The sequence below is a fragment of the Aphidius gifuensis genome, linkage group LG3 (assembly GCF_014905175.1).
Source record: "Aphidius gifuensis isolate YNYX2018 linkage group LG3, ASM1490517v1, whole genome shotgun sequence".
NCBI classification, from domain to species: Eukaryota; Metazoa; Arthropoda; class Insecta; order Hymenoptera; family Braconidae; genus Aphidius; species Aphidius gifuensis.
Genome location: NC_057790.1, coordinates 24,904,701 through 24,919,134, shown reverse-complemented (window position 1 = coordinate 24,919,134; position 14,434 = coordinate 24,904,701). Strand labels below are relative to the sequence as shown.

The following is a 14,434-nucleotide window of genomic DNA, read 5'->3' as shown; positions in this document are numbered from 1 at the left end:
AAGTTTTTTTTTTTTTTTTTGCAGAAATATATACAAAATATACTTACACGTATTGTGAATATGTTTTTTTTTTTTTTTTTTCTACCACAAGTTGAGATGACGGGATGTCTAAGCCATTTGAAAAGCTACCCTTTGCACGAAAAAGAAAAAAAAAGTTCAAAATATATTCATTCTTTTTCATATGGACGAAGGCAACCCTAACATTTTTTGTTTTTATTTCTTTTTTTTTTTTTTAAGAGCCTTTCTTTTTTTATATATATTTTTCTTTTTGCCTCAAGATCTGAGAAGTTTGTGTATAATCTTTATGCAAAAACTCAACGAGCTAATTTTCTTTTTTATTTCAATTTTTTATTACTAAAAAATGCTTCATTTATTTTTTTTATAATAAAAATAATTAGAAATGTAAAATTGTAACAGTAATTTTTTTTTATACCAGAGATTTTAATAGTACAACTGTTTAACATTTATCAAACCGTATTTAATATATTGAAATATAAAATATATATACTAAGCTTGTCTCTGTTAATCAAGATGCTTTTGAAAATTGTAGGTGGAGTTAATCCAAAGCTTAGCGGAGAGAACTTAAATATTCCTTGTAAACTTGAGGCCAATGTTGGCCGGATTACTAAATGCCCTGGTCCCACAAAAAAGCTTTACAGGATTTGCACCATTTTATCCTCTTTCTCTAAACTTTGGCATCTTATTTACCTTATTTTTAAAACTTTATTTTCTTCGCAAAAAAAGCGACAAATCATTTTAATAAAATAAATGAATGAACGACAAAAAAAAAATGCGAATTTACTTGAAATTTCCAAATGAAAATAAAGATAAAAAAAATAGTAAAATTTGATAAAAATAAAAATGGACATGATCCTAAATTCAATGTGAAAATAAATCCATTTTTCGATACCCTTTTGTAATTTGATATGATTGGCTTGCCAGCGTGACCTCTTAGAAGTAAGAAACCCAAATACTGTCATCTTGATTTTATTTATATGTGTTTTTTTTTTTATTTTAAATAATATGCTTTGTTCAATTTACTTGATATATTAGTTGACTTTTTCCGCAGAGGATGATGGCCAGTTTCACTTTGCCGAGAGAATATATATATACACGATAGAAAAAGGGTACACATAAAGCTGATGGTACACATAAAGTGAGACAGGGTAAAATAGAATTGTCAGGAAAGTGCTTACCAGACTGGCACAAAGCCTGCTAATGGATGTCCATTTCCCGCGTAGCGTTAAAACGTACACTCTATATATATACCGCCATATTTCATTAAATTCCCTTCAATATTTTTTTAAAATTTTAAAAAATATAAATCATCACTCAATCCGGATTGTTATTAGTAGCAAAAAAAATTAAATATTCTTAAATGATAATTAATATTAGTCAAAAAAAGTTAAATTAATTTTTCAACAAAATCATGAAAAAAAAAGATTTTAATAATTAAAAAAATTTATATGCAAAAGGCAAAAGTCAGCTCTATTAAAAGGGTAATAATCAAATCCTTTTGGTACTTAATTTTCTCAAATATTTTATCATAATTTGTAAGTGAAATATATATATATAATTCTGGCTGTTTTTATTTTCAACTTTTTTTTTTACCATCTTTTTTCTCGTCCCTTAAATTAAACCCTTTTTCTGTCACGATAGCCTGATGGTTCTTGTTGTGCACAGTTGAATGTAATTTTTAAAAAAAGTGCTTGTTACATTTTACACAATTTTTTTTTTTTTTGTGTTTTAATAATATTTAAATATAAAAATTGTGTTGGTGAATGTAAAAAAAATACCAAGGTGTATAAAGGTCAAATGGTAAAAAAAAAAATAGTGAAAATGGTGGAAAAAGCGAGTTGGAAAATGAGAAAAATGTATAGTTATTCGTGAGTATATTTTTGAATCCCAGATTCCCCAATCTCATTGCATAGAATGGACTGTGCAAAACTGTTGGATGGAATTGTACAAGAGTGGAAAATTTTACTGTACCTAGTTCACCATAGGTAAACCAGGCCTATTTACTATTTCTTTCTTTCCAACAATTTTTATCTTGAATCTCTTTATCTCTCTCTGTTTTTGAAGGTAAAAGTTCGCGAGGAACAAGGGGTTAACCCACTACATTATTTATAACTTCATTATATATGAATAAATTTTCAAGAAATGCCAAGATAAAGCTGCCAAGTTTTTGGGTGCTTCTAATATCTTTTCAGTATCTACTTTCATATATACATTTTTTTTCTTTTTTTTCTACATTTCATTTGTAAAATTTTTCCTGTTTTATATATAAAATTTTATCTCAATTGTATGAGTATTTTTTTTTTTTTTATTAAAAAAGATAAGAGAGAAAATAAATTTAGAAATGAGAAATAATAAAATATATTTGTAAAGCAATTGTGGAAAAGATATTGGCAATCAGAAGTTTTTTATTTTTTTTTTTGGAGCCGTCATTCAGTCAGCAAGTAGAAAGACAGGAACAACTTGCGGTTCGCCTTTAGAATTATTTATTATGCAGTTAACAACACACCAGCATATATCTGACTACCAAATTATTTAAATATTCACTTGATTCTTTTCACCACTACCAATCCTTTATCTATTTTAAAAATACTACTTTTTTTTATTACAAAATCTTGTAAAAAAAAAAATAAATAATAATAATTTATTGTATTAACTTTTCTATTATTATCATTATTATTATTATGAATGTATCTATTTATTTTTTTTTTTTATTTTCAATCATGGAATTAATGGCTTCATGAACATCCGTTCAACTCCCATCAGGAATCCGATGAGCTTTTGAAAGTTGGGTGAAAGAGGTAGAGAAAGAGAAGCTTAAAAGAACATGAATTTCAAAGTACTTTAAAGTAATTAGAGGATTGTCAAGCATACGATGCGAATTTCATTTTTTTTTTTTCTTTTTTCTTTTTTTTTTTATATTGGTGATGGGGGGTAGTTGTCCATTCCCATTAAGGCAGTGACACTTCGAGTGACTCAAGTAGGATAAAATCGAACACAAAAACAAGCCTTTCGCATTTTTTTTTTTATCTTTTTTTTCAATTGTATTTATTTTTGTATATATAAATACAAATTAAATAAATAAAAAATTTGTAATTTTTATAAATAAAAAAAGAAAAAGTTTTATCATTTATTTTAAATTAAAAAAAAAATTTTACTTATCTATTTTTACGTAAAAGTATTAAAGTAATACATTTGTTTATGTTAAAATTTAATTAAAATAATAAAATTTTATTTATTTAAATAACTAAATTTTGTTTTTTCATAAAATTTATAAATTAAATATTTAATTATTATTAAAAGTGTATATTTGAATAATAAATAAAACGTGTGGAAACCAACTTCTATACAAAAACGGATTTAAAACTAAATTAAATATTCAAATTTCATAAAAATAAAATATATTGTCAATAATAAATTGATTTAAAAATAAATTTAAATATAATTTTGATAATAATATTAATTTTATTTGCAATTTTGCAAACTTTCCAAGTATAAAATTATTTATAAAATTATAAAGCTGAGATTGTCTGACCATTATTTATTTGTACTACTGAAAGTTGAAAAAAAAAATCTATATATTCCATAATCTCTCGAAATGCCACTGAATATAATTCGTAATCCATAATAGCCATTTCGAATTTCCCGTATAATACAACGTTGATGTAACTGCAGTGTTGAATCCGATTACGTATTAGCGCGAATTATTATTTAAATAAATTTATAATAAAATTCAGTCGAAAAAAAAAAAGATATAAAATTTTATTTTTAAATTATTTTTATGATATTTTTTCACGACTAGATACAGTCGTTTCTGGTATATAAAATTTTGTTGAAGGCCATAAAAAGGGTTTAAGGTGTATGAGGGATAAAAATGGAAAGAGTAAAAAAAAAAAAAAAAAATATGAGATGGCTTTGTGGCTCTCTGATGATGAAGGTTAGTTCACGATGAGTTTGAGTGGTAAAAAAAGGGGAGGAAGTACGGTCACGTGAATGATACGCAGTCGCATTAGTTGGGACTAACAACACTGGGCGGACAATCAAAAGCTGATGGGCCATGATTCGCTATGATAATGAACCATGAATATATCATGAACCAAGCGAAGCTGGGGACGCAAACTCTTCGCTTCACAAGCGTCCTCTCATCCAGCATATACTGATGCTTGATGCCCTGACGGGGTTAAAAGAATATACATCAGCCTAGAAATTTTTATAGCTTTTCATATTTTCCAGCTGTATATATAAATACATGTAAAATGATAATGATAATTATTATTTTTTTTTTGACAAAAGCTTTTTACACACACACACACACACATGGACAACTAAAATTTCATTTAAAATATCATAAATTCTTTTGCATCAAAAAGCTCTCAATAATGATGGAAACAATGTATCTCTTGAGAAAAAAAATATATACCTATATATCGGTTAAAAGTTGAGTGTTAAAGTACACATAGTTGAAAGTTTAAAGCTTCAAAAGTTGTTTTATTATTATGTCTAGATGGCGTTGTTGAGTTTTCAAATTAAAATAAGAAAAATAAATAGCGCGAAGTAGTTGCAACTGATAAAGATGTTGTTGTATTTATATACACATATTGTTTTATGTATATGTGCAGCAGTTGAGAGAGTTGACAAGCAAGTGGTAAAGAAAATGATTTAAAAAATAAAAAAAAAATACAAACACAAGAACATAAAGCTCAAGTATGTTGAGTGGATGATGGATGAGTTTGTATTTGACAATTTGAGTGTATCTCCATTGTGGTGTAGATGAGAATGAAGAGAGAAATTGAGAAATTGAGTAAGAGTGAGTTGGATTCTGCATGAGTGCGTAGCCAAGTTTCTAGCAATATACATTGTATGTACGTCATACGTGTGTGTGTTTATATATAGATACAAAATGTAACCCTCTTTTAAACCCATTGCCGCCCATGCAGCCCTTAAGGAAGAGGGCGGTTGCGCAGGGAATCCCCCGCAAACACCGCGTGGCCCCGCATTGGCTGTTGAATTATAAATGAATGGAGCATAAGGGCTGTTGCTAGGCAACTACGTGCGCAGCGCTAAGACAAAATGGTGGATATACCGCGCAGCATCCGGATGTAAAATTTTCAAGCTTTTACTCCTGAATATATATATAGATATACATATATATTGTGCTCTACATACAAATGTATATTGAAATAATCCGACAACTCAATTAAATGCACGAGTTTTTTTTCCTTTTTTTTTATTTTCATTTTCCATTAAGTTTTGCGAGTAGAAAAAAAAAGCTTTTTTTTATTTTATTTTTCATTATTCTGTTAGTATACTAATGTATTAAGACTTCAAAAAAAAATTTCAATAATTTTTAATATATATTTTTTAATTTTTCAACACGACAAAAATTATGTAATTAAAAAATTTATAATTTTAAATTTAATTTTAATGTTTTAATTCTCAATAGATAGCAAAAAAAAATAATAAAATGATTGACAAAGTCGAGTCACATGTTGTCAATATGTTTACATTATATCTATAATGAATTCACGCTGTGAGACATACACGCTTGACGTGTTACCAGTATCAAAAACAAGTTTTGATCCCGTCATATAATGCAACAAAAAAAAGAAAAAAAAAAAACAGCATATACTCAAGAGTAGAGCAGTATAACTAGTATATGACACGAAAATCCCCATTATATTCATCGACTGATCGAGGGATAAAAATCAGCCAGTATAATCTCAACAAAACATCAATGAATTTAAGAGTGAGGAAAATAGAATAGTCGACAAGAGCATAACGGTAAGTAAATCTGTCTGTATATATCTGTGGATACAGGCAGATGCTCTTTTGTCGGCAGATGAGCTACCGTGAGTGCCCCATGGGAGGAGAAGAGTAATAGAGAAAGAGAGGGGGGCTACTCTAGTATGAGCTTTTGTCGAAAATCAAGGGGGATAGATGATAGTTCATCCTGGCATCATCATATGTAACACCACCCTCTCATCTCACCCCCTCACCCCTTATTACTGCCAATTTATAGGGAGTGATCCCACAGGTCTTGCAGGTCCCTGTGTTAAATTTTTACTATATATACACACTAAACCCCCTTCTTACTTTTCATCTACCCTTATTTTATCTACATCGAAAAAATTTTTGACCCCAAATAATATTAACAGTTGGATATTCATGAGGAAAAAATTATAAGGGGAACATACACTTGATCATTTTATATCGTTCAAATGCTCATTTGCGTTTGTTTGTATATAAAACTATGATTGCTTGACAATATTGTATCAATTTTTGCAATTCACAAGTGTATCCATTAACCTTCTAATGACATTTTCATGTAAACATGATTTTTTTTTATTTTATTTATAATGATTTGTTTTTTTTTTTATAAATTAGTATTTGATTATAATTTATGATTTTTATCAGATAAAAAATGGTATTTCAATTTATTAAGAAAAAAACAAATTATTTTATATAAAAATTGTAAAGTAAATTGCAGTTTATAATTTATATGATATGATAAAATTGTGAAGTAGATTGTTAAGTTGAAAAAAAAATAAATATATGTTGAAAAAATTAAGGATAATTATTTTAAAATTGAGTTGAATTAATTTTTATGATATTTCATTGAGTATAAATATATTTATTGATAGATAATTCGATGAAAAAATTGTTAAATGCATCAATCGAATGTACGTTGCAGCTACATATGCATCACATACTGGAGTGTATGTATCTACAAACTTATAAATATACGTATGTTCAGTAACACAAAATATATACTGTGCCTTATACAATATTCCTCTGGGATTTTAAATCCCAGGCGGTTATATCGACCCTCATAATATTTACGAGTCGGCACCGATACACGAGTTGAGCGTGCACGAGTATCGTACAATTTTTACTTTTTTTTTTTTTTTGCCGTTACAATTTTTTTTATTCACCTAACCCCCCTTTTTCTTTTTGTTACTTTGTTTTTTTATTATTTGAAATATATCTTTCACCCTATCTCATTCTCAAACACACCGGGTTGCCTAAAAAGTCAAAAAACAAAAAGACAAAAAAATAGCTGGCAAAATGCCGTATAAAATCACACTTGAAAAGAAAAATATTAAAATTTATATGCAATGCTTGGTCGTGTATGTGAGTGTGTAACTATATTTGTCCCCAAGGCGATATTCTTACTAGCCACATTACAGTCTATCTTTTCACCCTTATACTATTTTTATTTTTTTATTTTCTATCTATTTTATTTTTTTATTTCTACCTTGCATCAACCAAAAACTTTTTACAAAGGTTTGTTGTTGAAATAAACTTTTGCACAAGTGCAATATAGTTTTACCTATGTAAAAAAAAAAAATAAAAAAAATTATTACAATGCTTTATAGACAGTTGGAAGGACATGAAAATTGTAACTTTTATATGCGACAAAGATCGATATTCGATCTTTACCGGTAGCTTGATTAGCAGTGCTTATCTTGCCGCAACTTTTCCCCAACCCTTTCGACCACTTTACTTTGAGTTATTCTGTCCTGTGTCATCATATACACCCTCTTACAACTCATGCATATATATATGTACTCTAGCCAATCACCGTGACGCTTGTCACAAACCGTCACATATACATATTGACAGACATAATGTCTCCAGAATTGAAACAGTGTATTTGTTCTCCCCTCTATTTTTCATTTGAACTATAGTTTATTGAAAAAAAATAATTTATAATTATTATACATATAATGAAAATACACCAGACAATGTATAACAAATTTAAAAAAAATATATATAAAATTATGAAAATAATAAATATATACCAATTATTGGCAAACTCATTTGAACAAAAAAAAAACCAAATTAACTAAAATCAATCATCTAATTTAAGTTAACCCAAAAAATTAAATTAAATTAAAATAAATAAAAGAAAAATAAGTTAATTAGTTAATTATTTTAAAAAATAATTTTATATAATTTCAATATAATAAAAAATAAGTGAAAAAAAAAAGCACAATTGGATTTAAATAAAATAAATCTAGCAGGTTGTATATACTTGTGCTTATAGTATATAGGTATATATTTATATATAATAACCCACACATGATATAATGCGCCTATAGATATTAGTCTGAAAAGTCCTGGCCACACAGAGTCGAGTGAATTCAGCCAAGTAGAAAGGATCTAAAATCTTAAAAGCTCGCAAAGCGCATTGAATTGGGATTATGAATAAGGGATATACGAAAAACCCCAGGGGTGTCGATGGAAGAGACAAGTACGAGTACATTGAAATACAGAAAAAAAAAAAAAAAAAAGTTAAAGAGAGAAAGATAAGATAATAAATAGAGAGTGCGAGAGGAAGAGGTGATGCTTGAAAGAGCAAAAGGCGAAGAGTGAAAAGATAAAGGGAAAACGACAAGGCAAAACATGAACACAGTATTGTATATTATATTTATATAGAAAATTCAAAGAGGATTCAAAAAAGAAAAATCAAAATATATTGGGGGAAAGAGGAGAGAGTTGATATATAAAAAAAAGGGATTTGTTTGTCGTACAGGGAATAAACATGCTTGTTGCTTGAGCTATGATACGGTCAACATATGTGATGCATTGTCATCTATTGATGTGTATCAAGTTGGGTACCAGCACAAGATACAACATCAATAGTATCAAGGGGCTGGTGAATAATTATCGGACAAGACTGTATCTATTTATAAAAAATGCATTCCATCCAAAATTGATATATATTGTCAATTTGAGGGAATTTAATTAATAATTTATAATAACGTGAAAATAAAAATTGTGTATAATTAATATTATTAATAATTATGTACAATATAATACTATTGACATATGTAAAATATTTTTTTGTTATTTAAAAATTAATTATTATTGTGATTTGTAATAGTTGAAATAACTTGGATGATTTTCTTTATAATATGAATGAAATAAAAAATAATAAAGAAATTCATTTTTAAAGCTCAAATTAAATATGGTATTTAAAAAAATTATAGATTTCAATTGATGAGATTATTTAGAAAGATAAACTTTTTAGCAAGCTTGAAGCTTTTATGCAAAATAAAGCGACAGTAACTGACATCTTTTGGAACTTAAAATGAGTCAGTATGCCTGGTTTGCCTGTTCTTGGTCTGATAATTCAATACGTTTATAAATAAATAGAAAAAATTAATTTTAATCATTTAAATAAAAATATAACAAAAAATAATGAAATATAATTTACGAAAAAATAAATTTAAAATTTTATATTTCCATCGTAATTTATTGATAAAAATAATTAATATTATTATTTAAAAATGTATTATTTAATCATTAAAAGTTTTTATTTCCGTTGGATTTGATAATAAATAATTATTGTTGAATTTAACGAATAAAGTTTGAGAGAGCAATACAACGGAATTCGAATTTGTCAGCAGAATGGCGCGCTTTTTTACCGAAGATGGCGACTTGACCATTGAAGACAGTCGCCATCTATAGAAAAAAGTGAGCAACGAAAATTCAGCTGTTTTTTGTTTTGTTTTTTTTTTTTTTACCGGCATTATTGTTGCGAAAAAAAAAAAAAAAATAATGAAATAATATGAAAAATCATCTCGACAATTAAACATTGATATTTACATAAGCATCAATTGTAATATCAAACATAATGACTAGCACTAAGTAAATAATTATTTTTATAAAAAATAAATCAAATAAAAAAGCAAAATATTCGGTAAATGACCCTGAAAAAAAATAATTTTCGCGACTCCAAAAAAAAAACAAATTCATCATCAACATCATTGAAAAATTAATTAAAATATAAAAAAAACAACAGAATAAAAAAAATGACAATTAATAATTATCAATTTTAGTCGTAAATAATATCAAAAATAAATAAAATAAATTTTCAACTTATAAAAAAATGAGTAGCCATTTTACGTGGAAAAAATGTCACGCAAAAAAAAAAAAAAAGTAGGCATAAAATAAAAAATAATGAAATGATATGAGAAAATGTTATTAAATATATAAAATAATAAAAATGATGTATGAAAGGGCACAGTACCATGAAAAACAGCAAAAATCAGGAGTAAAAAAATTAATCGGCAACACACAAGTCACTGTACTATATAGACACAAATAAAAATAAAAAAACTAGTCACACACAAAATTACGTACTTCATTGTCAAGTTCACGCAAACAACTGACGAACAATTTTACAGTTTGCAAAATTCCCAAAATTCTCTGAAGTCTGAGTGGTCAAGAGTGGATTAAATCGCGCATGCCTAATAAATCACAAACCAATTACAAATGACAATCACCTCAGTCATTTTTAATTATCATAATTATTTTTAAAAAAATAATTAATAAAAATTAATTAACATTAATTTTTATTCTTATTTTAAATAAAATATTATCTATTTAAAATAAAAACACTGTGATGAGTAAATAAACCTGTTGAAACTTACAAGAAAAAAAAAAAAAAATTGGATTTGTTAAATTAAAAATTCAATAATTAAATTTTTAAATTTATTTGTTGCTTTATGAATATTTGTAAACACGACGTATACTTAAAACTATTACAATTAATTTTCTTTAATTTTTCAATACCAAAAATATAATTTTTTTTTTTTCAATTTTTTGTCGTTAGTTTTTTTGTATTTAGCCAGTTTTTATAATATAATTTAATTTTTTTATTTTCATTCGAATAATTTTGATGACAATTCGAAATGGTCTAATATTTTTTAATTTAGATAATTATTTTTTAATTTTTCCAAAAAAGTTTTGTTAACATTAATTGGCATGTATTGAAAAATAGATAAAAAAATTTTTTAATGAAACACTTAACTTAATTTTATCATTAAAATAATAAAGAAATATTTTGATATTTACCAAATGCCAAATTTATCGTGACATTAACTTTTTATTTTTATTTTTTCGAATTTAATTAATAAACTGAAATATTCGCATGTAATTTTGATTTTTAATTAAACTAATGTATAAAATTGGAAGAATAATTTAAACCTGTATCTTTGAACATAAGTCCACGAAAATTTGAGCAACTGACAGAATGTAATCAAAGTTTTTCAAAATTTATTTTCAATATCAAAATTAGAAAATAGCATAGAAAAACAAATTGATCAAGCATAAAATTTTGGATAACATTTAAACAAATTAATGATCAAGTAAAAAAACAAAACGAAAACAAATTAATTAATCAAATTAAACTTGTAAGAAACCTTGAATAATAAGGTTGCCTTATTAATTTTTTTATCAAGTTTAAATAAAAAGGACAAAAGTAAATTATGCTTAATTAGAAAATGTTAAGTAAAATTGAAAAAATATATAATTTACTTAGCAGTTGCTGTGACAGACGTTGATAACGTTGATTGATTTAATAAATCTGTTGTGTTGCTTTCATTCATGGCAAAAGAATCATCCATCATGACATCAGTAACATTAGCATCTATATTTTTTATAAATAAATTATTAAATTTATAAAAATAGTAAGTTAATGTTATTAATTTTAAATAAATATTTACCTGATGATGATGATGTTGATGGATCACACATAAGTGCATATACTTTTTCTTCAGGCATATCTTTTGTTAAATCTTTAAATACATTAAGTTGATCAGAAAATAATTCCCAAAATGTTTGATTCTCAGGAATAGTAAATAATGCCTTGAATTTTCCATAAATTTGTTCAGCTTTTTGTCTTATTGATTCAGCTTTTTGTTTAAATGTCAACTGTAAAAAAATTAATCAAATTGTTACATATACAATTTTTTTAATACGAAATTTATCAACACAATTATTATTTTTATTACCATGTCTTCTTCTTCCAATTTCCACTCTGTAAGATTTCCAATATATCTTCGTAACTAGAAAATTAAATAATACATTATTAAATTTGTTAAATAATAAATTAATTTTAAAAATTACCCTTTTAATTGTTTCAACAATATGTGAATGTTTTTTAAGCATCAATGGATCAATTGGTAAATTTAACATTTCTTCCATAGCTGAAATACATTTGTCAGCATCAGCACTTTCTAGACCCAAATTTGATTTAATTTGTGCATCACAAGTTAATAATTGATGTTCCATACGAAGCCATCTTCAATGAGAAAGAAAAAATAATAAATCATTTGCTTTTAATAAACATTTTTTTTTTCATCAAATAATTACCTTAGCTTGTGTTGTTGTTTTTGCAATAAACTTTCTTTATCAGCTACTTTTTTATCATCTTCTGTAATACATTATAAAAAAATATTTTAATAAGAAAATTTTACAAATTAATATTAATAATTATTAATCTAATTTTCCGAGTTTATAATTACTTTCTAAGTTTGTTCGTTTTTTGGCAACTTCACTGGATGGTGTTGATTGATTATCCATCAAATCATCAAGTTTGTTTTTACCTCTGCCTCTTCCACTATTCTCTGCATCAACCAATTTGTTTGATTTTTTTTTTATACCGATTTTTTTTATAATTATCTTTTGATTTTACTCTTTAAATTTATTCTTAATACTTGAAAAAATAATAAATAAAGTGTTTATAAACTTACCAGTATCAAATTCATCAGAGCTTGAAAAATCAGCAAAACGTTTTGGTTTTATTTTTCTTCCACTTCTACTGACAACTTCTTTTCCAGCCATTTCTTCTAATGACTCATTAGTTGGATCTTGTCTTGGTGTATTTTGTGCACTTGTCCAGGCTTTACCACGTGCACGTTTTTTCTTTGGTTCCAATGAATCCTTCAACAAATTAACATAAAATTTTAGCTAAACCAAATGATTTCTAAATTAATTTCACAAAGAAAAAAAACAAATAATTTTGTCAGGAATAATCGCACAAATCGACTAAGCTCAATGTTGATTTATCGGCAATTCCTTGTTAATATTGGGGACTACTAAAATATGGTATTATATTCTTAAAAATACCACAGGAACATTCCCCATTAAACATTAATAATAATTTTTAAATTTAATTCTTACCAAGCCAGCTGGTGTTGCAAGTGATTTACGTTTAAATTGTTTTTTCTTATCTCCTTCGTCAATGACAAGTGGTCCAGTTTCTAAATCACTATCTAAACTAGCTGTTGATTGTGCTGCTGGTGTTGCTGGTGGTGGTGGTGTTGGCTCTTTTTCAATTGGCTCTGAACTTTCAATTTCAGCTTGTTCAGCAAAAGATTCTACTAAATTATAAAATATCAGTTATAATAATCATATTCAACATAATAAACATGAAGACTACAACACTCTTCTAGTCTTCATGATAATAAATACATATTTTTTTTTGTTAATTACCGTTTGTTTCTTTTGGTAATTCTGGTTCTTTTCTTTGGTCGTTATTTAATTCCTGTTCAAGTTGTTGCATACCTTCATGAAAGGCTTTTCTCTTTAAATGTTTTCCATATTTTTCTTTATTTTCATGATATGTAAATAATTCATCACATTTACATGATGCCCTAAAAAATTTAACAACAAATCCATGTCATTGACAATTAGTCGATTTATTTTACAATATTATTTTCGTGTTGTTTAATTACAAGATGGAGTATGCTTACGTTTCACCAGTACCATAGAAGAACACCTTGTATTTGGCGTTTTTTGTATGACCGTCAGTTACCTCTTCAACCTGATAAGATAAAATAAATTAACCTCATCATTGACAGCTAACAATCAACAATTATTTTCTACATTTTTTTCTATTTTTTAAACAATAATTTATCATCAACATGACAAACATTTTGTGATACATTAAAATAATAATAATAGTAAGTTATTAATGCGTCACCAGGTCCAATGAAGAAAAAAAAATAAAATTATAAACAATATATTGTTAAGGCTTTAAAATAATATGTAAATTAATTTATTTTATTTGACTTACTCTGGCTGGCCAAGGTGGATAACCTCGTACTTTAGCAAAAACCTTATCGCCCGGTGAAAATTTCTTGATGAGTTTCATTACGTTTGATGCCGGTTGTTATTGTTGTGTTTAACAACTTGATTTATTATTATTATTTATAAATATTAATTATTATTAAATGAATATTAATAACAATGTAGATTTAATTTATCCAAGTTAACTTGGAATGTTGACTATTACCAGTGAGTGGATTAGAAATAATAATGTAGTAATTTTTTAATAAAAAAAAAAACAAGCGATACACGACGCCTGACAATTTTACCAATTTTACAATGGCGACTTGCAGCAACTTGTTTCTCTTTTGTCTCTTTTTTTTCTCTCTCTCTCAGCTCTCTCTCTTTTTTTTTTGCTCTCTGTGAGCTACATATCTCAACTGTAAGGTGGCGCTATCAAGCGCGCGATTTTTTAAATGTCTAAAATGAAAATTTTTTTAATTTAAAAAAGCGAATAAACTAAATTGATAATTTTTTTTTTATTTATAAATATATAATGAAATATATTATACATATAAAT

General features: G+C 26.2%; 1 protein-coding gene across 3 annotated transcripts; it reads right to left on the bottom strand.

The window, feature by feature from the left end:
* Nucleotides 1-10,501: 10,501 nt before the first annotated feature.
* LOC122853186 (hepatoma-derived growth factor-related protein 2) lies at nt 10,502-14,224 on the bottom strand. 3 transcript variants are annotated; one of them, XM_044153486.1, is made up of 11 exons: nt 13,883-14,209; nt 13,560-13,630; nt 13,300-13,460; nt 12,988-13,184; nt 12,558-12,747; nt 12,330-12,431; nt 12,178-12,238; nt 11,932-12,106; nt 11,817-11,870; nt 11,529-11,736; nt 10,502-11,452 (listed from the first exon to the last, which is right to left on the bottom strand). In XM_044153486.1, exons 1-11 carry the CDS (start codon nt 13,958-13,960, stop codon nt 11,337-11,339), a joined length of 1,413 nt encoding a protein of 470 aa, XP_044009421.1. In that variant the 5' UTR covers nt 13,961-14,209; the 3' UTR covers nt 10,502-11,336. The 3 variants fall into 3 exon arrangements, with proteins under 3 accessions (XP_044009421.1, XP_044009420.1, XP_044009422.1); XM_044153485.1 differs by having other exon boundaries at nt 10,515-11,452; nt 12,988-13,187; nt 13,883-14,224; XM_044153487.1 differs by lacking the exon at nt 12,330-12,431 and having other exon boundaries at nt 10,750-11,452; nt 12,988-13,187; nt 13,883-14,210.
* Between the last annotated feature and the right edge of the window lie 210 nt (nt 14,225-14,434).

Excerpts from the sequence above, each read along its gene's own strand:
- LOC122853186 (XM_044153485.1), bottom strand. The coding sequence starts at position 13,960 with ATGAAACTCATCAAGAAATTTTCACCGGGCGATAAGGTTTTTGCTAAA. Across the intron at positions 12,239-12,329 it reads AAAACGAACAAACTTAGAAA|AAGATGATAAAAAAGTAGCT; the intron begins GTAATTATAAAC and ends AATGTATTACAG. Across the intron at positions 12,107-12,177 it reads AAACAACAACACAAGCTAAG|ATGGCTTCGTATGGAACATC; the intron begins GTAATTATTTGA and ends TTCTCATTGAAG.